Source organism: Anolis carolinensis, chromosome 6 (assembly GCF_035594765.1).
Source record: "Anolis carolinensis isolate JA03-04 chromosome 6, rAnoCar3.1.pri, whole genome shotgun sequence".
NCBI lineage: Eukaryota > Metazoa > Chordata > Lepidosauria > Squamata > Dactyloidae > Anolis > Anolis carolinensis.
Genome location: NC_085846.1, coordinates 73,020,173 through 73,045,632, shown reverse-complemented (window position 1 = coordinate 73,045,632; position 25,460 = coordinate 73,020,173). Strand labels below are relative to the sequence as shown.

The window sequence follows — 25,460 nt, the reverse complement described above, 5'->3', positions numbered from 1 at the left end:
TTGAAAGAAATCAGTGTTACAAAACATTACGCTTGATGGACTAATCAATTCCTTTGAGAAGTTGCTAATATAGACTGGGTTTTCATATCTCCACAGCCCCAACAGAACCTTTGCTGTGCAAATTTGCTGATGGAGGGCAAAAGAAACGACAGAATCAAAGCAAATACACACAGAATGGGAGGCCATGGCCAAGGGAAGGAGAGGTGAGTCACGCTTATTTACAGTAGTTTCTTGGATATTTGAGCGGAAATGCTTGTGGCTCTAACTTCAGAAATTTTATAATTACAGCAAAGAGTCTTTCAAAAGAATAGAGATTTATTAAGTGAAGAAAATGCGATAAGATACATCAGGTCAAGGTAGAAACAGTATTACTTTTAGTATGAATAATATCAACAGGAACTAAGTTCAGCCAATTATCTCCAGACTAATGAAAACCTGCTACAGATTTCTGTTTCAGTAAATGCACTTGTTTCAAGTCTACTAGTTCATATAATGAATGGGGATATGTAGACTTTTTATGGGTCTTGAGGTAAGCCTCTTATAGGGTGGGGTCTTGAAAGAAAGGATGCCTCTGTCTTCACTGTTGCATCTCATACTTCCAGAGTTTCCTGGAGGTGGTAACAAGAAGCTGTTATGAGGACATACCTTTAAAACAAGAGGAACACCTAATGATATCAATCCTGTAATTTGAAATTTGAAATTCTGTTTTGTTGCAGCCCTTTTCTTTGGATTAGTGGTATTATTAGTGTTCCTGTTGTTATACTATGAGAAATGTATCAAGGAAAGAAAAAATGTCTTCAGGTCCAAACACAACCCCAGGGATGCCCATGAGGCCTCTTTATTTTTACAACTTCTGTTCTGTCTCTATTAAGATACAAGGAAGATTTATTGTCATGTCCTGATTATTTCCCATTGGGCATTTAGGAAGGATTAATTTTAATTCACTTCTGCTTGTTTCATTTCTTCTAAATATTAAGTTAGATCCCTCACCTGTGGCAGGTGTCTAAATAACTCTACATATGCTTTGCATGACAGAGTCACAGGGTAACAGGCCAACCTAGGCCTAACATTTTCATTTTTTCAAAATAACACTAATGTATTTCTACAGCAAATTTGTATCCGCATAGGAAACCTGGTTGTTTAACACCTTCAGGAAAGTATTAATGAGAACCACTGCCACTTTTTGAAATAGAGATGATTACAGCAACTATTGTTCAGGATGGTTTTGTATAATTACATAATCTAATCTGTATTTAATTAAAGTCTACAAACTCATTCTTCTTAGGTCCTTCTTTCCTTTTGGTTAGCCATTGATGATTTTACAATGTAGTTAACAGTTTAAAATTGCTTATTTTTCATTGCTATCCTCAAGCTAGTGAATTTTACGTTAAAATATTACATTGAAAAATATATTGTATTGATTCCTTGCAAGAACAACTTACTACATCTAGCATATCATGACATTTCCAACTTTATAGCTGTTAATCCTTCTTTAAACACAATTATTTAAATGCGATAATTTATCAGCCAATCAGTCATGATTACATGTTTATCCAATAGCTGCTTCTTTTGCACTGAACAGAATAAAACGACAAAGTCTCCATTTCTAAATGATAGCTATTTTAAAATTAAATAGCTACTCTTGGTTGTTGTTGTGTGCCTTCAGGTTGTCTCTGACACATGATGACCCTAAAGTGAACCTATCATGAGGAATTCTTGGCAAGGTTTTTCAGAGGAGGCTTGAGAGAGAGTAACTTTAAAAAAATTATAATATTTTGGAATATATACCACATGTACTAAAATAATTTCCAAACAGCATATAATGCCAAACTCATGTTTCTAGGAAATTTCATTTGCAGGTAGAACAACATGCATGGAAGAGACACTAATTTTAAAATACCTTCCAAAACCAGATGAGATACAATATAAGGAGGTAGAAAATGCCTACATGCAAAATGATGCTATTTTTTCCGATTTTTTTCATCTTTTTATTTTTTATTTTTATTACATTCCAACAATTAACAAAATTTTAGCGATGCATGTCTTATTTCAATATACATAATACCAAAAGTAACTAATGCTTAAATGACATTTTAAACGATCCTTTGGATGATTAATCGGGACTGTCTCAAATCAAGAGAGTTGAAAGGTATGGGTCTTATTATAACTAGACAGGATCTTAATAAATTATACAACCTAGTTTGAACAGGCCTGAATGAATCCCAGGCGTGTTTGTGTACACTTAAACTGATCACTTTGTGTTCATAGGGAATATTTCTGAACTGGTAACTTAACATGCATTCACCTATGGCAAAACAGAGGAGTCAAGAATTGTTCCTTTATCTCTTGCAGCCTACTAAAACATCTAACTTATTATTCCCTCTGTTAAAAAAAATCAAGGTTAATTTCTTTAAAATGCTCAGCCATGGGGAGAAAATGAATCATTTAATGATTCCCCACTCCCTAAATCAGTTTTCCTAGCAGCCATTCTCCTTGCCAGTGGTGTAGTGTTTTTGACCTGTCATTCATTACTATTCTGTGCAGTGCCCTCCAGCCATTTAGAGAGAAAAATATACAAAGGTCATTTGGGAGACTGGGATTTCCCCACTTGGTTGTAAAGTCAATAGCTACCAGAAAGTCAAAGTAGTTGATCCTGGTGTCAAACCTCACCTCTCTATCAGCAGAAATGATTAGTACCTCTCTGCTGGATATGTTTTAGTTTTCAGACACCACATTTTTTCTATACTTTCAAAACAGACAGGTAATACTGGTTTGCACTCCATAGCCCTCTCTGGCAAGGAATGATCCAATTGGAATGGTTTGCTGAGTTTTATTATTTCACAGGATGATTAAGAGAGCTAGAAATTCTCAACATTGAACCCAGTTGAAAAGTCTCCACATGACTCTGATCCAAAATTCCATGATCATGTGGAATGTATCCCTGGATTGCTTTAAAGTCCTTTCTTGGCAGTGTAGGCAGAACAGTTGTGATATTCTGAATACCAAATATATACACTTCTCATGGTACAGGAACATCCTGTTGCTTCAAAACTAGGCTTTGATTATTTTGTTGTTTCAAGCCAGAATAAGTCACTTCAAACGACTTCTCCTCGCTGAGTGATTATGTGAGAATTTTGGGTTTTTTTAGAAATTATTTTTTGTAGAAAAAATATTTTGTGTAAAAAGGATTGGGTTTCGTGCAAAAGATCGTTCTGTTGATTTTTGCAAAAAAAAAAAAATCCAGGACAGTGAAAATCTCATAGCAATTGACCACTTCATTCTTTAAGGTAAGAAAAGTTGTGGTGATTTCTATTCCTATTCTCAATTTTTATCACACCAAAATTGGAATATTTTGCCTTCTTCAGTAGAATCCTTGGTATTACCTGAACTTATCCAGTGCACAACTGCTACATATGGGATGAAACCCATATACACAACCGCAGAGAGAAAAAAATAGTAATATTATGTCTATTTTTTTTAACTGGATTAGTTGATGTAAAATCTTAAGATATCAAGAAAGTCAAAATCTGTTGAATGAAGAGGGTCACTTATTCTAGACTTAAAGGTTGCAGTGTGAAGCAATGACTGGCAGGCAGAGGGAAGTCCTAAAATTGTTATATTTTAACTTTGCAATTTTGCACTATTCATCCATACACAGTATTTATGGAGCAAAATGAATAAAACTCAAATAGTGGATAGTGTGACTTGTACAGCTCTCATTCACGGGATGGCCATAAGTTGCAGCAAACTTCACTACAGTTAACAAGAACAATAATATAAGACATGGATTGGTTCAATTTAGGCTGGAATTGAAGAAAATTATGCTTCTGCCTCTTCGCTTTGTGTTTCCTTACCACAACTTTGTGCTTCTACCATTGTGCCAGTTTTTGTGCTTCTACCATTTTAAAGTTGATCTCTCTTTTTTATTGTTCCATATGAATGTGTAGGTTTTGCCTTGCTGTTACACTGGCCAGCACACATTTTGTTGCCTCAAATGTGCTTCCTTGCCACAACTTTGTGCTTCTACCATTTTAAAGTTGATCTTTCTTTTTATTATTCTATTTGAATGTGCATTTATACTTTATTATTTTATTTATAAAGTAAATTCTATTATTTAAAAACACGTAACAAAAATGGGGAGTTTCGAGGGGCTGGAATGAATTAATAGCATTTCAATCCATTTCAGTGGGGAAAATCACTTTGAGATAAGAGCATTTTGAGTTAAGAGCTTGGCCAAAGGACAAATTAAACTCTTAAGTGAAGGTAGCACTGTACATACTATTTTTATGAGTGTCTATCACTGTGATTATTTTTGGGAAACATGTTCTTTCTTCAATATACAGCTCCTTGTTTGGGAAATGTCAAATCAAAAGGTTGATTTATTGTTTCAGTCTATCTTTAAAGAATTATAAGTCTTTTAAATACCATAATAATGTTTTTCAGGCACAACTGTCACAAGTTATCAAAGTGCATAAAAGCTTGTTTTATTAAAGACATGTTAAAAACGTATCTCAGTTATGCTCTTGGTCTCCAGAGACCTTCTACTTTTGAATACCTGCTACCAGGGAGCTTTTTTTTTTCTTATTATTTAGTTTTTCTTCCAATATTTGCCATAAAGTTATCCTACCTGTTGGAGAACAAAATATACATTTGGTATGCAATTGAGTACATTTGGTACTGCAATATTATTTGCAGTACCTCAACTGCATGTATAATTCGATGCAGTACCAAGAAGCTATTTAACCAAATAGAAATTGGGTGAGATAGTACCTTCCATAATTCCCTTCTTTTTCACATTTAATACTATGGACAAAGCATGAGGATGAATGGATCTGATTTTATGTTTGAAACTTATATTTTGTAATTCATAATGTATTTTAATAGTTTTAACTGTTTTAGGCGCTGTTTTTATATTGATTTGTATGGGCATCTAATTGTTGCCACTATTGTAAGCCGCCCTGAGTCCCTTCGGGTGAGAAGGGCGGGATATAAATGTGAGAAATGAATAAATAAATAATACAAACTAACACTTTCTTTCCCTCCCTCTGTTGCAATATAGGCTGGCATGGCTTTAACGTATGACCCTACGGCTGCTATACAGAATGGGTAAGTAGCACATTCTTTACTTTCTTTTAAAAAAATACCAACATCTTTTCCAAAATGTCTTTCAGTGCTTAAACACATATTAGAAGTTGGAGAAATGCTTATGAAATCAAATTTAAGATATAATGTCTAATATGAATGTCAATTTCCTTTTTATTTTTTACATTCTAATTTTTACAACAACTAACTGAACAGGCAACCCCTCCCTACATGTGCCACATTTTATCTGTTGCCATATGTGCATAGTTTTTTCTATCCTGTGAAGCCTGGCTGCAGGCAATACTCTGACAGTGGACAACCCTCTCATTCAGATAGTATGAAAAGACATGTTCTCAAAAAGAAAGATTCAGGAATTTGCTCTTGCAGAAAAAACTGGATGTAAAAAGTAATTGAATTGATTGTCGAGCGGATTCTTAGGTTGAAGAAAGTTGTTTAGAATGTGTTTAAAGAGTACCTTTTTACCTTTATGGCTTTGCCATCTATTTCAAGGAAGTCCAGTAATATTCCACCACCAATTCCTTTATCACCAATTCTGTAGTGAAACCCAGCTTTGAAGATCATAATGTGAGTGAAACCATGTAATTTTGTGAAGTATCTGGAATTCTCTGGCAGAAAGCTGCAGTTTTCTTAAATGTCATGACTCTATCCTGTAGAATCTTAGGATATGTAGTTTTGTAAAGTCTTTAGAAATCATTGGCAGAAAGCTCCAGTGCCCCACCAAATTACAAATTTTAGGATTCCATTGGATGCAGTCATAGCAAATAAAGTAGTATCACGATGGTTGTTGTAATAGTTTGCTTGGGAAGATTTTTTCAGAGGGGTTTGCTGTTACCTTCCTCTCAGGTCGAGAGAGTTTGATTAGCCAAGATCACCCAGTGGGTTCCCATGGTCAAATGTGGATTTGAACCTTGGTCTCCCAGCCGTCCTAGTCCAACAATAAAATTATTACACCACCCTGGCTCTTAACATGTGTAAGTGAAAGAGACATAAGTGATACAATTTTTTCTAGGTAGACAATGGGGACACTGCATCTCATATTAATTGGTTTTTGTTCATCAAGAAATAAGGCATGTAGAAATACATTTCTTTCAGTTTGTGCATGTTTTGGAATGAGTGTGTAATTCCAAGTGAAAGCAGTTTTCAAGCTAATTTCAGAGTTGCAATCCTCTGAATCTCTAGGAATCTGCCTTGCACATCTGTGTCCTGATGTCTCTTTCCTCTCTGCTCTTTCACTGGTTCTCATTGCTGACTTTTTCAGATTTTGATTAATTATATCTTTCTTTGTTGTCACATCTACAAACAGTTTGCTTACATGTTGTTACTGTAAAAAAACGAATTGCTAGTTCCAGTTGCTCTTCCTTATTTCTATTCTGATACTATTGCAATAAAAGTCTCTGAGGTAATAATATTTGGTAAAACATGTTTGTTATGTTAGCTGAGGAATACTGTTTGTGAGCTTTTTTCAGTATTAAATATGAACATGCCACGTGAAATAATCCTTTTTTCTTTAGGATAAATATTTGGTCTGAGCATTGTATCCCATAGGGAAGACACAGTAGTAAAGTTCTTAATACCGAGAAACCAATATAATGCAATGACAGATTCATTCCCTAAAATGTGGCTTTTGGATGTGTTGTAAAGGGTTTTTTCCCTCCTTTAAACCTATCTTTTAGTTATCATGGTTTAAGATCCTCATCATTCTATTATGGGCTTCATCATTTCAGTTCTTGTTTTTGTTATGAAAAGTGATCATGTTGATATGTCAAAGAATAAAACAAAGCACAGAAATAGCATTTATAGATGATAAGCTATTTCATCATAATATATATTACTCTGTGTACCTGCCTCCTTTTCAAACAATCTAACATTTTGTGAGTAGAATGGTACACTCAGCATTTAAAACCATAAGGCTATTTTAGGAAAAGATCACATTTTTATAAACTAAGAATTTGGTTTAGAAAAATACATTAAAAGCATGGTTGAAGTTATGTACAGGCAATCCCTGAGTTACAAACATCCCACTTACAAATGACTCATAATTAAGAATGGGGGTGAGACAATAGGAAGTGAGAGAAATCTTCCCCTCAGAAGGGAAATTCACTCCTGTAAGAGTTATCATGGGGAAAGGTGCCTCAACTGAAGTTTTATCACCAATCCTTGTTTCCACATCAAGCCAAATTTTTCAAAATCCAATTATCACAGGAACAGAAAGTGAGACAAAATCTTCTGAACCATGGCACAGACAGCAAAAAAAGAAAAACAAAAAAACACCCCACAACCTTCCCTATGCTATGCAAAGCTTACACACACACACACACACACACACACACACACGTATTTGGCTGGAGCTACACTTAAAAATGTATCTGTTCCGACTTGTCATGGGGCCAATTCCCAGAGCTGAGTCTGCAAGCTCTGGAATTGGAGCCATAACAAAGAGCGCTCCTCGACGGCTCATGAAAACACCTGGCAGCAGAACATGGGAACTTGTGGAGTGAAAATCAAAACAATTATAATGAGTAGTTTGTGTGGAAATGGTAGAAATGTGATACGGGGGGTGGGGTTTGGTGATGATATTTACGTGTGATGTGACGTAGTAGCAAAGGTAATAAAATTGATTGTATGTAAACATTATGTCATTCTCGACTTTTCCCAAGTCGTGTATTCTTCAATAAAGATTGGTTTTGATAGCAGCTGTCTTTGATCTGCGTTCATGCTGATCGTTTGAAGTGAGCGCGACACCGACTTACATACAAATTCAGCTTAAGAACAAACTATCTTGTTCCTAACTTGGGGACTGCCTGTAATGTGTTGTCATTCTGTTATGATGTAGACCTTTGGAGGAACTGGAATAATAATACAGTAGAGTCTCACTTATCCAACATAAACGGGCCAGCCGAATGTTGGATAAGCGAATATGTTGGATAATAAGGACAGATTAAGAAAAAGCCTATTAAACATCAAAATAGGTTATGATTTTACAAATTAAGAACCAAAACATCATGTTATACAACTAATTTGACAGAAAATGTAGTTCAATATGCAGTAATGCTAAGTAGTAATTACTGTATTTACGAATTTAGCACCAAAATATAACGATATTTTGAAATCACTGAATACAAAAAAGCGTTTGATAATCCAGAATGTTGGATAAGCGAGTGTTGGATAAGTGAGACTCCACTGTATTTGGAAGAGGAGATGGAATACAACCATAGTAAAGTTAACAATGTCAGTGATAAAGATGCACCTTCTTACTAAATCTTTTTTGTGCCTGTCACAAGTTGGTCATCTTCCATAGTAAATGGAACCTTGAAACCACATGCTGTGGTCTGTGAAGAAACTGATGCTGAGGAGGATGAGTTAGGGGATTTTGTGGGATCTCAGAAGGAAGCTTGTGGGATGGAAGTGGCATGGAGAGATGTGTTAGTGAATCTCTTGGGAGTTCTCAGGATGTTACAGAAAGCAAAATCTGTTCCCATGAGAATCTCCCAGAGTTTGCTCCTGAGAGGAAAGTCAGGGATTATAAGTCTGTTACTAGGTCAGAGCAGCATGTGAGAGAATGTGAAAAAGAGACAGACTCGTTTTCCCCAATGGCTTTGAGATAAGCAGCGAAGAAGCAGGTGTATGAGGAGTAACGTCATGGGAGGGAATTGAGGCTTTGGGCTCCAAGTGTACAGCTCTTTGTGTGAATAATGTTGCATTTCAAGTGGTAACAACTCTTAAGTTCTATGGCCTTGCTTCAAGTGTTCAAGTTTCTGGATTGTGTGCTTTGTTCATGTTGGTTAAGTCTCAAGTTTCCTGATTGTAATTCCTGTTCAGGTCTTCATGGTTTTTAGTCTGGTTTATGCTCTGTTTTGTTCTCAAGTTCTGAATATAATTTTGATCAAGTGTATGGATTTTGCCTTGTTTCACTGTATCGCCTCAAAATTCAGTTCCAAGTTTTTGAATTCTTGTGATTTGATTCATGAAACTGAATGTCACCTATCCTCAGCAACTTTGGAGTCTCTGGATTTGTCTTTTGGATTGCACTTTTTATTGTGCTTTTTTATATTTTACATTTAATAAATTTTAATAAATTTATTAAATAAATAATACATTTAATAAAAATTAATAAATTTATTAAATTAATAGTACATTTAATAAATTTTAATAAATGTCTTGAATTAATAATGGATTCTCTTATCCCTGCATGGTGTCTGAGTGAAAAGATGTCTCACACCTGGAGTGCAACAAAATACACCTGCATGGCGGGAGGGAGAAATCTATAAGAACATATAATAAAATCTTTTATTTTGGTGCTAGTCAGCACAAAGAAATAATAAAACCATAGGACACTAGATGGCATTAGCCTCCAGTCCAAGCTCAGCTAACTACTTATCCAAATCCTTCTGTTTTAGGCCAGCTGTTACTTGCAATACAACTCTTAATTATCTGTCACCACAATGAGTACAGAGGTTTCAAGGCCAAAGAAATTTTAGTTGACTTCTTCCACAGTCTCTGTCTCTGTCTCTCTCAATGATTCTTTTCAAGCTTCTCTCTCCATTATCCCTCCACTTCTTCTCAGCTGTTCTTGGCATTTTCCCTTATCAACCCCTGCTCCATGGCTTCAGCCTCTACCCCCTCTAAACTTGCACATTGTTCCCTTTTATTTTATTCATCCCACTGCTCTTCCAGGCTCCACTCTGGATCCTCTGCTTCAGTTGTTCCCTTTCTAAATGCAGTTCATCCAGGCTCCCTTGTCTTCTTCCTAGCCAAAAAATGTGGGGATCAGGTTGCACCAACATGTTTACAGTAAAAAATGCAATAAAGCTTGATTTGGGGTAGAATGGGATTCTTTCACAGCCATTCCTACTGTAGCTGAGTGAGACCACAGCAGGCAAGGTGCACATCAGCTGCCTCCAGCATATCTCACTGATCATGCATGCACATCAACATAGAGAGGAAAGAGGACATTAGATACATCTTCCTTACCAGCTGCTCTGGGCATATTTTTAAAAAGCAAAATGAAAAATCATAAGAAAACTTATGAAAGAAAGAGTTATCAATGGACACAATTTAGAAGAACCCTTCCATCAGATTTCTAGAAGATTCAAAACATTTTTGCTTACTTATGAAAGGCTTACATAACCTATTTGCTTCATTTCACATGTGTAAATCATTATTTTGAATAAGATGTTTGCTGAAAGTGTTCTTTTTGTGGTCATTACCTATTGCTATTTTTTTCCATTTCTGCCTCAGGTAACACATTTTCTTTTAACGTAATACCCACAAACAGCTACTTCATTAACTAAGGTATACCTGTGCTGTAATACAAGCAGGAGCAGACCTTACAAATTATTTTAGAGCCCTAAAGGCTAGAATGCTCTCTCAAACACATCGTATGAATTAAGATTCATCGTTGCAAACTAATTTCATGAGATTATAGTCCCAAATGCTACTTTCCATCGGTATCAGTTGTTCTTGGTTCCAAAAGAAGCAAATGAAACCAGCATCTTTTTAAAAAAAATACCCATTGCAATACAGAGTTACTGCCATTATTAGGCATTGATGTGGACATAGTATTTATTTAGTCTTACTCATTACTTTTCTTCCAAAGGGAGTAGAACAGCACAGCCACAGTAACAAGAAAGAAACAAAAACTAAGTGTATAGTTCCCCAAAATGATGCAGGTTTAACAGAAAGAACATATTATTGCACTTCTGGGAAGTAAAGTTGTATTCAATTAGTTTACATCCATACAATATTTACACATTCAGTTATTGCTGCACCCTGTGTTCATGCTTGTAATGTATGGATAATTTATTTATTTATTATTTATTTACAGTATTTATATTCCGCCCTTCTCACCCCGAAGGGGACTCAGGGCGGATCACATTATGTACATATAGGGCAAACATTCAATGCCCATAAACACATCGAACCGAGACAGAGACAACAGACAGACGCAGAGGCAATTTAACTTTCTCCTGAGGGGATGTTCAATTCTGGCCACAGGGGGGAGCATCTGCTTCATCATCCACTCTGATGGCACTTCCTCACTTCCTCATTCCAACATTCTAAATTAGTTAAACTTGCCTCCCCACTTTTATAAGTGGTACCTTGTTTCCTACTTGATAGATGCAACTATCTTTCGGGTTGCTAGGTCAGCAACGAGCAGGGGCTATATTTTATTTTTAATTGACGGGTGCTCACCCCGCCACGGGCTGGCCTCGAACTCATGATGTCATGGTCAGAGTGATTTATTGCAGCAGCTGTTTACCAGCCTGCGCCACAGCCCGGCCCAGCCTGCGCCACAGCCCGGCCCAGCCTGCACCACATACATTCCCCACCACACCACCCGCAATGACAAAAACATGGCTTGGATTGAAACTCTACCCACTCTGAAGAAAGGGCTTTCTTCTATCTGAAGATGAGTCCTAAGACAGCAGGGCATTTCCACTGACAGAAAGAGGGGATAAGGTGTTTTTAACCAATTACCTCTGAGGTTTCCCCTATTCCACTGTCAGAGATTCCTCTTCTTCAGAAGAGGAAGGGGAGCAGGAAAGTGTTCATGAATCTGAGGGTGAGTTGGAGTTTGAGGAAGAGACTTTGCTAGTACCCTCATTCCAGGAGAGGTGAAAGGAAACAGAGCAGACACGTCATTCAGCTAGATTAGCTGCCAGAAATGCAGCTAAGTAATTAGGAACTGCCCTAGCAGCTGTGTGGGGATCCAGCTCTTGCTGGTAACAAACTGACTCTAATGCCTTCACTCTCTGTGGGCCTGCTCCAAGTCTACATCTGGATTTATGCCTGTTTCTTTGTCTGAAGTAAGACTTCCAGGCTTTCTTTACCATTATTTCACTGAGTGTACTGTACTTTATGTTTTGCTGAAGTAAAGCAGTTTTCATTTACTTACCACAATGTCTTAAGGCTGTTCTTGAAAGACAAAACAGGACATCCACTCTGTAGAAGTTGTGAGATAAATATCTATGTCACAGAAGTCTGCAAAAGACAGAAATTAGTAAAATTCACTTCTCCAACAACTTCTCATCAAATACGACTTCATGAGTGGAATTATGCTTAGTAGAAAAAGACTCTTTGCTAAATCCTATGTGAGGAGCAGGATATCTCAATCATTGATATGTATGTTTTAAGTTGTTATGTAGCTGGTTATAATTTGACATATTGATGTTAAAGATAATTTTGAATGCTTGACAGGACAGTTGAAACCCACATTAATTGAAGAGTAAACAACTTTATTCATCTTGAGTTGGAAAAAGAGGTGTTACTGTAAATTAGAAATGGTAGTGGTAATGCTAGAAGCGAATGGTAGAATTTTTTAGAGAAGAGTGACTATGTTTAAAAGATGATGCTATATATACAATATTTGTAGTTAGGTTTCTAGTAACAGTGTAGTAAATAAGAATTATTTATTCTGGAGTTAAAAAGTGAATTTTCAGGATCTAGTTGATTCTCAAACTTCATGTTGTTGTGGTAAATTTTACATTTGGAAATGTGGCAGTTGTAGTTCCACCAATAGAGTGACAATCACATCCATTGCCTTGATGTTTCATTGCAACTAAGCCAGGATATGAGGGAAGGAATTTTCTTTCAAATGAGATAAACTAAATACTACAATTTCAGAGGTGATATTACTTCGTTACATTTCTCTAAGTGGATCTTTCTCCTTTGAAATGGCCAGTATATTCCACACCACTGGCAAAAAAAAACCCTAGTAGAATATGCACAAAAGCACAGCTTTTTGTTAGTTTACCTAGTGATATCATTTCCTAATGTCTTTCAGCTGGTTTGCCAGGATGCTTTGAATTACATCATCAATGTATATATGAATGTATTTTATTTTATGTATATTTGTTCCTAATATTTTTATTTTAACTATCATGGTGAGTAACAACAATATTAAAACGACAAAGTAAACCCATTAAATCAATGAGATTTACAGAAAAAATAACTGACAATTCAGGGATTAATTTAATAGTTCTATTTCACAATGAGACTAGCAATTGGATTTAGGCCATTAAATAAATTCTGCTAAAATGAATAAAGAACACACAGAAGGAACAAATAACCAGCAGTAAACACAATCATATTAATTATATCAGCAATCCATCATTCATAAATGCATATAAAGCCATGTGGGTATAAAATCAGCACCAACATATTAGTAAAATTGGCTCCAGGCACACCACTTGTAAGAAATGATTAAGTGGTATCATGGGCACAAAGAAATTCTCCACCTATATCACCTTATGTCCTTTCCCTTGTGATGTGACAAAAACATTGCCCCCTTTCCCTGGGCCTAAGAATTTCTCCTTCCCTCCTCCCTTCTCAAAATCAAAAATATATCTAAAGCTGTGATGAATATTTATTGATACCACTATTTTGACTTGTTTTGTTTTTTTTTTTTTAAAAAAGTAAAAATTCAATCAGGCCATAGCATGTTGTTCACCATGGTCAAATGTCTACCACAAGCTTACATGCAGAACATGAGTGCAATAGATTTACTCACAGTGTAAAATATATATATACAGTAGAGTCTCACTTATCCAACACTCACTTAGCCAACGTTCTGGATTATCCAACACATTTTTGTAGTCAATGTTTTCAATATATCATGATATTTTGGTGCTAAATTCGTAAATACAGTAATTACAACATAGCATTACTGCGTATTGAACTACTTTTTCTGTCAAATTTGTTGTATAACATGATGTTTTGGTGCTTAATTTGTAAAATAATAACATAATTTGATGTTCAATAGACTTTTTCTTAATCTCTCCTTATTATCCAACATATTCGCTTATCCAACGTTCTGCCGGCCCGTTTACGTTGGATAAGTGAGACTCTACTGTATAAGAGAGTATGCATTTGGTATCTTTCTGTTGCATTGGAATGATTCCAATCAGACCAAGATTATAGCTTTCTGAAGCTTTCTCAAGTGAATAATGTAAACTATTCCAATTATTTTGGAGAACTAATTTTGATCAAAGGAGAATTTGAATTGCATTAAAATCACATCGCATAATCCTACAAAACATAATATTTTAAAAAGAACTTCTATTATGCTTCTTAAAAGAAGAGTAACTCTGTTTAAACATGTTCATTTTATCTGATGTATAGAAACATTTACATATTCTGCATTGTGGCTCTCTGCCCCCTCATAAAAACTGTCTTAATCTCATTTCATTCAGTGATAAAGTCTTCCAAAACTGTAGGGTCCAATTGCTGTAGGTCTGACAAATTTGGGCACTGAAGGTATGACATATGCTTTCTTTGATTTAGGAAATCTACATTTTACCTATTTTAATGTGAATTCAGTATGAAGATAATATCAAGCTATTGCTTCTTCAGTAGTCTAGTAGTTTTGCATCCTTCCAAAGATGAATTAGATACTTTGATGTTCCCAGAAGAACCTATTACTTTTATTATGTATCACTACAATTCAACTTTTAAAAATTGAAGAAGGACAAAAGCAAAGAAAGTGGAGAAGTAAAAACGTATCAATGGACAAAGACTAATGAAAAGTTTTATTCTTCTTATTTGGACATTTCTCCTTTCAGCTAGCAACAAAGGTAGAGCAGAACGGGACCTGTTTTTTGCAAGTTATTCATATTCATCAAGACTCTTAGGCTTTGTCTATTGTTTCACATAAAACTATTGTTTAATAAAAATGGTGTATATTAAATCTGTTTAATTCAAATGGAATGCCCTATTTTTACCCTTTGAGCCAATATTAGGAATGTCAGCTCTTTCGCTTCTTTATCTGGCCTCAGCATTTTTGTTTCAAAGGGTCACCATTTTGGATTTTTGTCAAAAAAAAGTCTTCTTTATACATCTGGTGATGTTAACTATGTGACATCAGAATGTCAAATCTAACTTTGGCAACTGCTTCCAAATGCCCCAGTAATAACAATAACAATAATAATAATAACAATAATAATAACTTTATTTTTATACCCCGCTCCATCTCCCTGAAGGGACTCGAGGCGGCTTACATGGGGCCTAGCCCGATAAAATAATCAAATATCAATGATACAACAATAAAACAATTATACCAATAAAATCGCAATTATCAGTAAAACAATCGATAAAATCGACATGAAGCATACAATATTAAAACAGGAGACTAATTCATAAAACCCAGTACAAAATGTGCCGGAATGGGGAAGGTATTTCACGGTTGAAATGGACAATAAAGTGCAAAATAACATTGGCAACACCTCAAGAATGGGGCTATTATAAAATGGGCAGATAGATCAGTCCAACAACAAATTAAGTGTCAAAGGCCTTTTGGAAGAGCCAGGTTTTTAAGCTCCTTCGGAAGGAGAGGAGGGTAGAGGCCTGCCTGATCTCTCTAGGAAGCCAGTAGTTTTTGCATCAGGAAAATCACCTAAGCCTCATACATCATTTCCTCAGTTGATGGCCTACAGTTCTTGATTTTTCTTTAATAATAGCAAAATACCACTAAATAAAGCATTATTAATTAGAAAATGTACTTAACAGATCTTTTTTTTGGGGGGGGGGGGACTTGTTCAGTTTTTTTTTTTTTTTTGTGTCAGGAGCAACCGGAGTGAGAGAATTGGCCGTCTGCAAGGACGTTGCCCAGGGGACGCCCGGATGTTTTGATGTTTTACCATCCTTGTGGGAGGCTTCTCTCATGTCCCCGCATGGAGCTGGAGCTGAAAGAGGGAGCTCATCCGTGCTCTCCCAAGGTGGGATTCGAACCTGGCAGCTTTCAGGTCAGCAACCCAACCTTCAAGTCATGAGGCTTTTATGCCCTAGGCCACCGGAGGCTTGTTCAGTACCAGAGTACATGCTTTGAGTATGGAAAGCCTCATATTCATTCCGTAGTATCTTCAATTTTAAAATGTGGAAGTGACGGGAATGGCCTAAGTTACTGGAAATGCCCACATTTTGAATGTAGAGTAAGGATCTTATCACATTGATGAGGTCTGTGGGGCAATTCACCAGCCTCCATGGCAAATCGGCAGAGCAATCCTTGTGCCCCACCTCATCAACAGTGACACTTCCCGATAACACATAAGGAAGCATCACCACAGGTCCACCTGAGTTGGACCTGTGATCTCTGATGGAGCATGTGCTAGGCGCAGTGTTGTAGGACACTTGCGCCCCAGTTCATCAACAGAGCCCCGCCAAAAGTGAACTTACATTATGTGATGGCATGGGGCTCTGTCAATCAACTGTGCTGTAAGTGTCCTAGAACGCCTGCAGTCCATCATGTGATAAAGTTCTGCTACTATGGCTAAGTGTAATCTTACAATGCAGCAATGGCAAAATGGAAAAATAGCATACAATTGCATAGTGCAAATGGGTCCCTGGCAAAAAGGGGGATTTCTCAATACTTCAGAATTTCTGTCCGGAAAAAAGTCAGACAGACAAAGCTTCTTTGCACTTTGGTATGTATTTTTCTGCATAGAAATACAGATATTTTTTTCTGGCCACACATATTTTTTCTGCATCTTGCCCCAAAAAAACATTTTTATTTCTTCTCAGAAAGTCCTTTTTGCATGCCAAAAAAAATTCTGTACAAATTCCTTCAAAAGTGTGAGTACCAGTCAGAGACCTGAATGCCTATATGGTGATGATAATATTGTAGGAATTATTTATTCCTGTCTGCAAGTACCAGATAAAAAGTATAAAAAAGTACATGTAGCCCCCAGTGGGTGAACAAAGTTTGGGTGTTAGGCCCCTTCCACACATCACTTAAACATGTGCTGAAGTCACTTTGGTGCACATTTGAATCCCCACACACTCCAAAAGACCCAAGCTTTCCCGGGTGTGTGTGTGTGTGTGTGTGTGTGTGTGTGTGTGTGTGTGTCTACATACCATCTCGATTACTATTGGGATGGCATGCAGCCACTCCAAAGCCCCCCAGCTGCAATTATGGTTCTCCTTGAACCTTCCTGGCACAAGGAAATGATGTGAGATCTTCGCCCCCAATCTGCTGGCATATCATTTCCATGTGCCAGGAGGGTCCAAGGAGGATCCAAGTGTCCAAGTTTTTTCTTTCTTTTAAGGGGGAAGAGTGGGTGCCCTCTTGGATTTTGGGGTTCATGAGGACCAAAAACTTGAGATGGCTGTGTGCATTGGGCCCAGAGATCACATGATGCGGTCTCTGGACCCAATCCACACAGGGCCCACACCTGGTAAGACCGGATCTTATCTAAGATCCGGGTCTTACCAGGTATTTAATTAAACTCTACTTTGTTCCAAATTAATTCAGTTTTACCAGAGACATCCCGAGACAGGTTTTAAGGCCTATCTGGATGGGCCTTCATTCTCATAGCATCCCCCCTCCCCTGGGAACTAGCATATTTCAGGATAACCATATGTCCCCATACTCCAGGTTTTTTTAAAGGTAATTTTGACTGGTTTGATGGGAGACCATTCCATAGCTGTTTTTCTTAGGATATATGTGCTCATATCCAAACTAGGGTGCTAGGGCTCTCAGTTAAAATAAAAATACAGGGTGGTAACATGTGTATGAGCTCTTTCAGGTCTGACAAGGTTCTAGGATAACGTTGTATAGGGGCGGTTTCCATCCCAGCTCTCAACCATATCAGATTTGATGGAAAAATAGGCTTATTGATAATCAGTATAACTGTAAGTATTATTTTGGCTGCATCCCTACACTTGAATATATTTTTAGTTTTTATTATTGATTTTATTTTATATCTCATCTTATTTTACATCCCAAGGTGGCTTCATTATTTTGGCTTTGTCACTTGTCTATTATTCCTGGGCTTAGAGAATTATTAACCCATTGTAGATGGTTCATTTTATTAAAAAGCTAAAATCCGTACAAACTATGTGTAGATTTCCTCTAAAGCTATAAAATATATTTCTTTCTAATGGATAGTTCAGTTGTTACAAGTAATCAAGGCATCAGTTACTGAATAAGTCAGGTTCTGTCTGGGATAATCATAATAATTATAGTTAATCAATGCACAACTTCACTGAAAAACCTAGTTTGATATTTAGTATACTGTTCCTTGATGGAATTCAGCCATTATTTTTTTTAAATCCAAAAACAATTGGTAAAAAGCAGTGCTCATGGGTCTGTAAGACTAATTCTAATATTTTCCAAAGGTTTTAGTTTCCGTCTCTTCTGCATATGTCAGTCTTTCCTGTGTTCCTTGTCCAAGTCAACCCTTAAGTGTGGGCTTATCTATTTTGAATACTACTGTTTGGGGGAAAGGTCAAGTGTAAAGGTGACAACTAAATAAGTATATCACATTAAAATGAACTAAGTTGATTCAGAAATATTATATTATAGAAGGAGAAAATGCCAATTGGCATTTGACATATAGTCCTTCTCTCTTTAAAATTACAGGAGTCTGATTTGTTCATCCTTATTGCTGTATGAACAAGGATGGGCATAATATTCAAAAATGACTTATTAAATAGGCTTCTTTGGTGTCAGCAAGCTCTGATGAGGAATCTGTGATTGGTAAGAAACTTCATAAAATGTTCATGAAAAAACCACTGCGTATTGTTTTGCATGGAGTAAATACTGAACTACAGATATAATTTGAAACCATTTTCTCACAGTGAGAAAAAATAGTAACATTATTTGTTGCTGCCTGAGCCCTCTAGTAAAGGAGACGACAGGGATAACTGTGTCAGGTTTGGAGGGGTGGAGAAATAAGGTTCATAAGCTCCTTCTTTGGACCATGCTTCGACCCATCCTACCTCCTCCAATACACTTTGACATTTGCTAGTCGTTTCGTGGCTGAGTAGGATTTTGTTTTGCCTTTTACTTGGGTTTTTTTTTGCCTACCCTGTAGAGAATGTAGTGGCAATTGGTTTAGGATTGTGTGTTTAAATAGATAGTAACATGACAAGTAGTGAGGAGAGAGAGAACAAAAGCCTCTCCTAGGTCACTAATTTCTTTTAATAGGCTCACTTCTCATTTTGTTTCAACAATGAAACAAAATGAGAAGCATGGTTGAACATCAACTTTTGTCTCATATCAGAATTAATCTAATAGATTTTTGCAAATATTGGTTTCCTTATGATGAGGATAGTCAGTCAGTCTATTTCTATACAGTCATGTCCTCCTTATACATATGTAATAACATACTTCTTCCATCCATATTTATACAAAAGAACTGCTTGCCATCTGAATCCAGGATTGTGAAACATAGACTACAGTAAATTTTTATGACAAACATGAACATAAAAATAGCAAATTCAAAGACTAGGGTATTAAAGTTTCCAAATCTGAACTGGTTGAATTCAAGACAGTATAGATTCTAGTTTTACTGTATTTGGAAGCTTATAGATTTTAGTTGGCATCTAACCTTGGGTTAGAAGGAGCCTGAGTAAAACCAAACATTATAATAGGAGAAACTTTTTGATGTTATGCTAGCAGTCTGAAGGAACACATTCAAAGGAAGAAATGTTGGAAGAGATCCAGAGGGAGTCTTAGACCCATAAATTAATGTTAGTCTAAGGCTCAATTACACTGCCATATAACTGCACTGAACTGCATTTTATGATTCTACGCTGACCATATAATGCAGTTTCAAATTGCATTATATGGCAGTGTAGATGGTGCTTTAATGCTATTAGCAGGCTAAGTTTGAATGTTTAAATCTGAATTCTGCTTGCATATTTGCAAAGATAGGAATATATTTAATTGACAAAGTCCCCTACTTTCCTTTGGCTGATAATAGTCATGAAGCATCTACCTGTCAATCCATTTCCTTAAGAATCTTTCTTTTGTTTTTGTTTGTTTGCAGATTTTATTCCTCACCGTACAGTATTGCTACAAACCGCATGATTCCACAGACATCCATCACGCCATTCATTGCTGCTTCCCCTGTCTCCACATATCAGGTATGTTTGAATGGCATGTGCCTCATATATCCCTATGTAATTTGCACGCCAGTGAAGTAAATGTATATAGGGGAGAAAAGACCAGATACATAGTTATTCTTCCTTGTCTAGAATTGGAAAAGTTAATGTTCAATTTCTTGGGCAAGGAATAATCAGAGATTGTTTTGTCAGTTCCTTCTGAAATATAGCCTACATCAGCTAGTATTTGTCAGTGGTCTCCCATTTCGCTTGGCTTCCAAAACCAGACAGGGTACTGGAGTCTTTAGTGTATTTAGGAAAAAATTTGACTACTTGAAAAATAAAGCAAACCCATGCCCCGGAAAAAAAAAACAGGTATCTTTACTGTTAAACTTTCAAATGCCTAAAATCTTCCTCTATAATAGCTAGGGGGCATGGGCGAATAAATCGGAATCGTCGTTATTCCTAATAAATTCATTATTCGTATTAATATTGAACTGGGTTCCAAGGTGGTTTGGCGCTTTGGAAGCATTGCAGCCCATCCTCGGAGGCAAGGAAGGAAGGAGGGAGGGAAGGAAGGAAGGAAGGAAGGAAGGAAGGAAGGAAGGAAGGAAAGAAGGAGGAAAAACCAAACACGCCTGGTTAAGTGATGAAGCTCCCCGAGCCGCCAAAGTTCTCCAAAGCTTTGCAAAAAAAAAAAACAACAACAACAAAAAACACAGCTCCCAATCTGGATTCTCCTCCTCCTCACTCCCAAAGCAGCTGGATCTGAATCAAGCACCAGCTTTCCCTCATTCTCCTTCACCCCTTCCTCAGCTGAAGAAGAGGGAGCCGCAGCCGCCAAGAATATGATTTAAACTGGATTATATGAGTCCCCACTGCCATATAATCTGGGATAAGAAGAAAAGTGACGGATCTGGACCAAGCTTGGCACACAGACCCAACATGGCCAACTGTGAATACTGGCAGGCTTTGTGGGTGATTGACCTTAGCATCAGAGAGTTGTAATTCACCCGTATTTGAGAACACTGAACCCAGTAAGTGACAGATCTGGACCAAGCTTGGCACACAGACCCAACATGGCCAGCTGTGAATCCTGGGGGAGTTTTTTTTTGGGGGGGGGGTTGACCCAAGACTTTTGGGAATTGTAGTTCACCCACATCCTTATACATTTTCTCATGGGAGCATTCATAAAAAAGACAGGGTTTTTTCCCTAAGACATAGTGTAACATGGGTTGAGAGCTGGACTACGATTGTGGCTTGATTCACCACTCAGTCATGGAAAACCACTGGATGATCTTGGGCAAGTCACAAACTCTCAGCCCCAGAAAACCCAACAGGAAATAACATTTTCAAACCAGGAACAGATTTCCTTATTCAGAGGCTGATGGCCATCTGTCAGCAGTGATTTGATGGTTTACTATGATTTCTGTTCCTGGGTGATAAATGTCAGTTCCTAATTGGTTCTGTCATAGAAACATGGCAAAATTTTATGACACTGTCTGAACTTTGTGCAAGGGAACATGGTGCTATGATAGCACATTATGGTTTGCTAGGACACTGTCCACAAATTTTACTGAGTTTCAGCCACAAAAATAAAGTTTATGAAGTAGAACAAGGACTTTCAAAGTAAAGACAACCCAATGAAACAGGAAATAAGACTTTCAAACCAGGAACAGATTTCTGCAATTATTAAAAATGGTTTATTGTTAAATTTATGAAAATTTGCCTAAAATCAGAGGATTAGGGAAACATTCTGAAATTTGATGAGCTAACAGTGGTAAATGTGTTCTACCACTGTACAAAGGTTGATCAGGATAGCTCAAAAATGAGGGCAGGACAGTCCTTTAAATTCCCCCCCCCCTCCCCGTGCTGTTTTTCGCCATTGTGTATGCGCGTCCACCATTAATGAGGTAATTACGAATATTCCAAATTTTCATAAAGTTTTGAATTTTTTTCTTCAAAATTCGGAAATGACTTTAGAAATGAAACGCCAGCACCCCCTACTTTAGAAGTGAGTATTGGACCATTTTTTTCATGGATCGCACATGCCTAATAGCTAGCTTTGTTCATTTTGAAAACATACCTTCTTAGCTTTTTTTGTGGTTTATTATTATTTCGTATCAGGAGCAACCGGAGTTGCTTCTGGAGTGAGAGAATTGGCCGTCTGCAAGGACGTTGCCCAGGGGACGCCCGGATGTTTTTGATGTTTTACCATCCTTGTGGGAGGCTTCTCTCATGTCCCCGCATGGAGCTGGAGCTGATAGAGGGAGCTCATCCGCACTCTCCCCGGGTGGGATTCGAACCTGGCAGCTTTCAGGTCAGCAACCCAACCTTCAAGTTACGAGGCTTTTATCCCCTTGGCCACCGGGGGCTCCTTTTCGGCTGTTTTTTTGTGGTACAAAACAGACTCTCATTCCATCCACCTCTTATTGACACAAGTCACTTACCTATGCCTATGATACGAAATATACTCTTGTTCAGTCTGCCTCATAACAGCACCTTAACACCTACAAAGGGCACATGACACAACGTAAGCCATCACTTGAACTGAAAGAACCTCTGCCATTTGGTGATGCCATCCCCATGTAACTATAGAAGTCACATAAATGTTACATTTTTACTGAAAAAGCAAAAAAAAGTTCCCTCTCTAAATTATAATTTTAATGTAGCATCACCTTTGTTATTGAAAAAAATGAACAAATTGCTAGTGCATAAGTTTTCATTAGATCCAAAATCTGTTGCTCAAAAATTCTACCTTATTTTTCTAATGGTGGGTCCTAACTGTTTTGATTTTCTATTCAGAAGATTTATTTAACATTTCTTATGTGTTTGAAATCTGAGTCTGCTCGAAGTAAGAAGAGCTGGCATCCATTTGTAATGTTTCATCCAGCAATACTCTTCAAGTTTCAAATTTCATACAATAATAATGGAAGTTTATCTTATTTACTCTCTTTCAACAACCTAAAAGACGGCTTTATACTTGGACTTCACCAGATGGTCAACACTGAAATCAGATTAACTACATCCTTTGCAGCCAAAGATGTTGGGCATCCATTCACTCGGTGAAAACAAGTCCTGGAACTGACTGTAGTTCAGATCACGAACTTCTTATTGCACAATTTAGAATCAGACTAAAGAGAATAGGGAAGACACACAGGCCAGTTGATATGATCTCATTAATATTCCTAGTGAATATGCAGTAGAGGTGAAGAATAGGTTTAAGGGACTAGATTTAATAAACAGAATCCCAGAAGAACTACGGACAGAAGTTTGGAACATTGTTCAGGAGGTGCAACAAAGTATATCCCATAGGCAAAGAAAACCAAGAAAGCAAGCTGGATGTCTGGTGAGACACTGAAAGTAGCCCAGGAAAGAAGGAAACCAAAAGGAAACAATGATAGGGGGAGATATGCTCAATTAAAGACACAATCGCAGGGGTTAGCCAGTAGAGATAAGCAGCTATTTTTAAACAAACAATGCATGGAAGTGGAAAAAGACAATAGAATAGGAAGGACAAGAGACTTCTTCTAGAAAATTAGAAACATTGGAGGTAAATTTCAAACCAAAATGGGTATGATCAAAAACAAAGATGGCAAGGACCTAACAGAAGCAGAAGAGATCAAGGGAACATGGCAAGAATATACAGAAGATCTGTATAGGAAGGATAATATTTAGGATAGTTTTGATGGTGTGGTGAGTGAATTAGAACCAGACATCCTGGGGAGTGAGGTTGAATGGACCTTAAGAAGCATTGCTAATAACAAGGCAGCAGGAGAGGATCCCAGCTGAACTGTTTAAAATCTTGAAAGATGATGCTGCCAAGGTGATGCATGCCATATGCCAACAAATATTGAAAACACAAGAATGGCTATCAAACTGAAAAAAAAACCCCAACTTATATCCCCATACCAAAAAAGGGAAATGCTAAAGAATGCTCAAACTTTCATACAATGGCACTTATTTCACATGCCAGTAAGGTAATGCTCAAGATCCTGCAAGGTAGACTCCAGCAATACATGGAGCGAGAGTTGCCAGATGTACAAACTGAGTTTAGAAAAGGCAGAGAAATGAGAGACAAAATTGTCAATATCTGCTGGATAATGGAGGAAGGCAGGGAGTTTCGGAAAAAAACATCTATTTCTCTTTTAAAGCAGTGGTATTCCCCATAGCAACCATAAGGAAGGCTGAGTGACAGAAGATAGATGCATTGAACTGTGGTGTTGGAGGAAAATTCTGAGAGTGCCTTGGACCACAAGAAGATCAAATCAGTCCATACTGCAGGAAATAAAGCCCGACTGCTCATTGGAAGGAAGGATATTAAAGGCAAAGATGAAGTACTTTGACCACATAATGAGAAGACAGGAAAATTTAAAGAAGAGAATGATGCTGGGGAAAATGGAAGGAAAAAGGAAAAGGGGCCAACCAAGGACAAGATGGATGAATGTTATCCTTGAAGTGACTGACTCGACTTTGAAGGAGCTGGGGGTGGCGATGGCCAACAGGAAGCTCTGGCATGGGCTGGTCCATGAAGTCACGAAGAGTCAGAAGCAACAGAACGAATAAACAATAATCTTCCTTAAAATAGTTTTATTGGATATAATTTTGCATGAATCTGCCTTTTCTCCATCATGTTGATACTTTTTTTTTTGCTCTCAGTCTTTTGTAAGTTACCAGTAAGAAGGGCTCTTAAACTTCTCCTTAAAAGAAACTTGCAGGCTAAAATGCCATTATACTCACATTACAATTTATATCACCAGTGTTAGCTTTTAAAAAAAGTATGAGCATTGATAAATAATTAGAGCTACATTCAATTTAGTCTCAACTAGGGTAGACACATTAAATCAATGGGATCCTGCTAAGTCAACATTTATATAAGTTCTATTGATTGAATAGATCTGCTGTAGATGAAACTAACAATCGATTTAACCCTATGAAACCACTTTTTGCTTTAGAGAACATAACTATTGTGGCAAGGTTGGGTTTTTTGTTTTTGTTGTTTTGAAAAAAATATATTCTATGATGAATTCTGTCTTCACTAGAAGACTACATTTTTTCCATTAGCACTGAAAGTAAGGCTGAGAACAGGTTTTAAACTTTACTCCATTATCAGTTCTGCATGGGACTTCTATCACACTATTTGCGGAAATGCAAATTTAATTACTATCATAGTTTAGACTTTTTTAAATGAATGCTTTGTTAACATGATCCTGAAGTAATTTTTCTAATCACTCCACTGATGCCATATATCCCTATGGGTTTTCATGTCTTATTAGTACAAACAATGTGTTCTGCTCATACTATTCCTTCATGAATAATAACAACACATTGTGGAATATATGCTTTGATTGTGCTTTACAATATGGGAGTTTTATGTTACTTTCTCTTCAGAATGATAATGTTTGGATGAGTGCAAATACATTTGTTAATTGTCCATGTTCTTGAATAATATTGATTTTTAATACTATAAAGAAGCACATCTAAGCAAATGGAAATAGAAAACTTTCATTGAATTATTCTGGGTCCCTAATGAGTAT

The 25,460-nt window shown here is 37.0% G+C and overlaps 1 protein-coding gene across 7 annotated transcripts in view; it reads left to right on the top strand.

The window, feature by feature from the left end:
- The window catches only part of rbms3 (RNA binding motif single stranded interacting protein 3), a 958,643-nt gene that overhangs the window by 837,310 nt on the left and 95,873 nt on the right, over positions 1-25,460 (top strand). For all 7 annotated transcript variants that reach the window (XM_062958203.1, XM_062958201.1, XM_062958202.1 and 4 more), the window contains 3 exons: positions 97-203; positions 5,060-5,106; positions 19,869-19,965. In XM_062958203.1, coding sequence (XP_062814273.1) covers positions 97-203; positions 5,060-5,106; positions 19,869-19,965 — 251 coding nt within the window. The remainder of the gene's footprint in view (positions 1-96; positions 204-5,059; positions 5,107-19,868; positions 19,966-25,460) is intronic.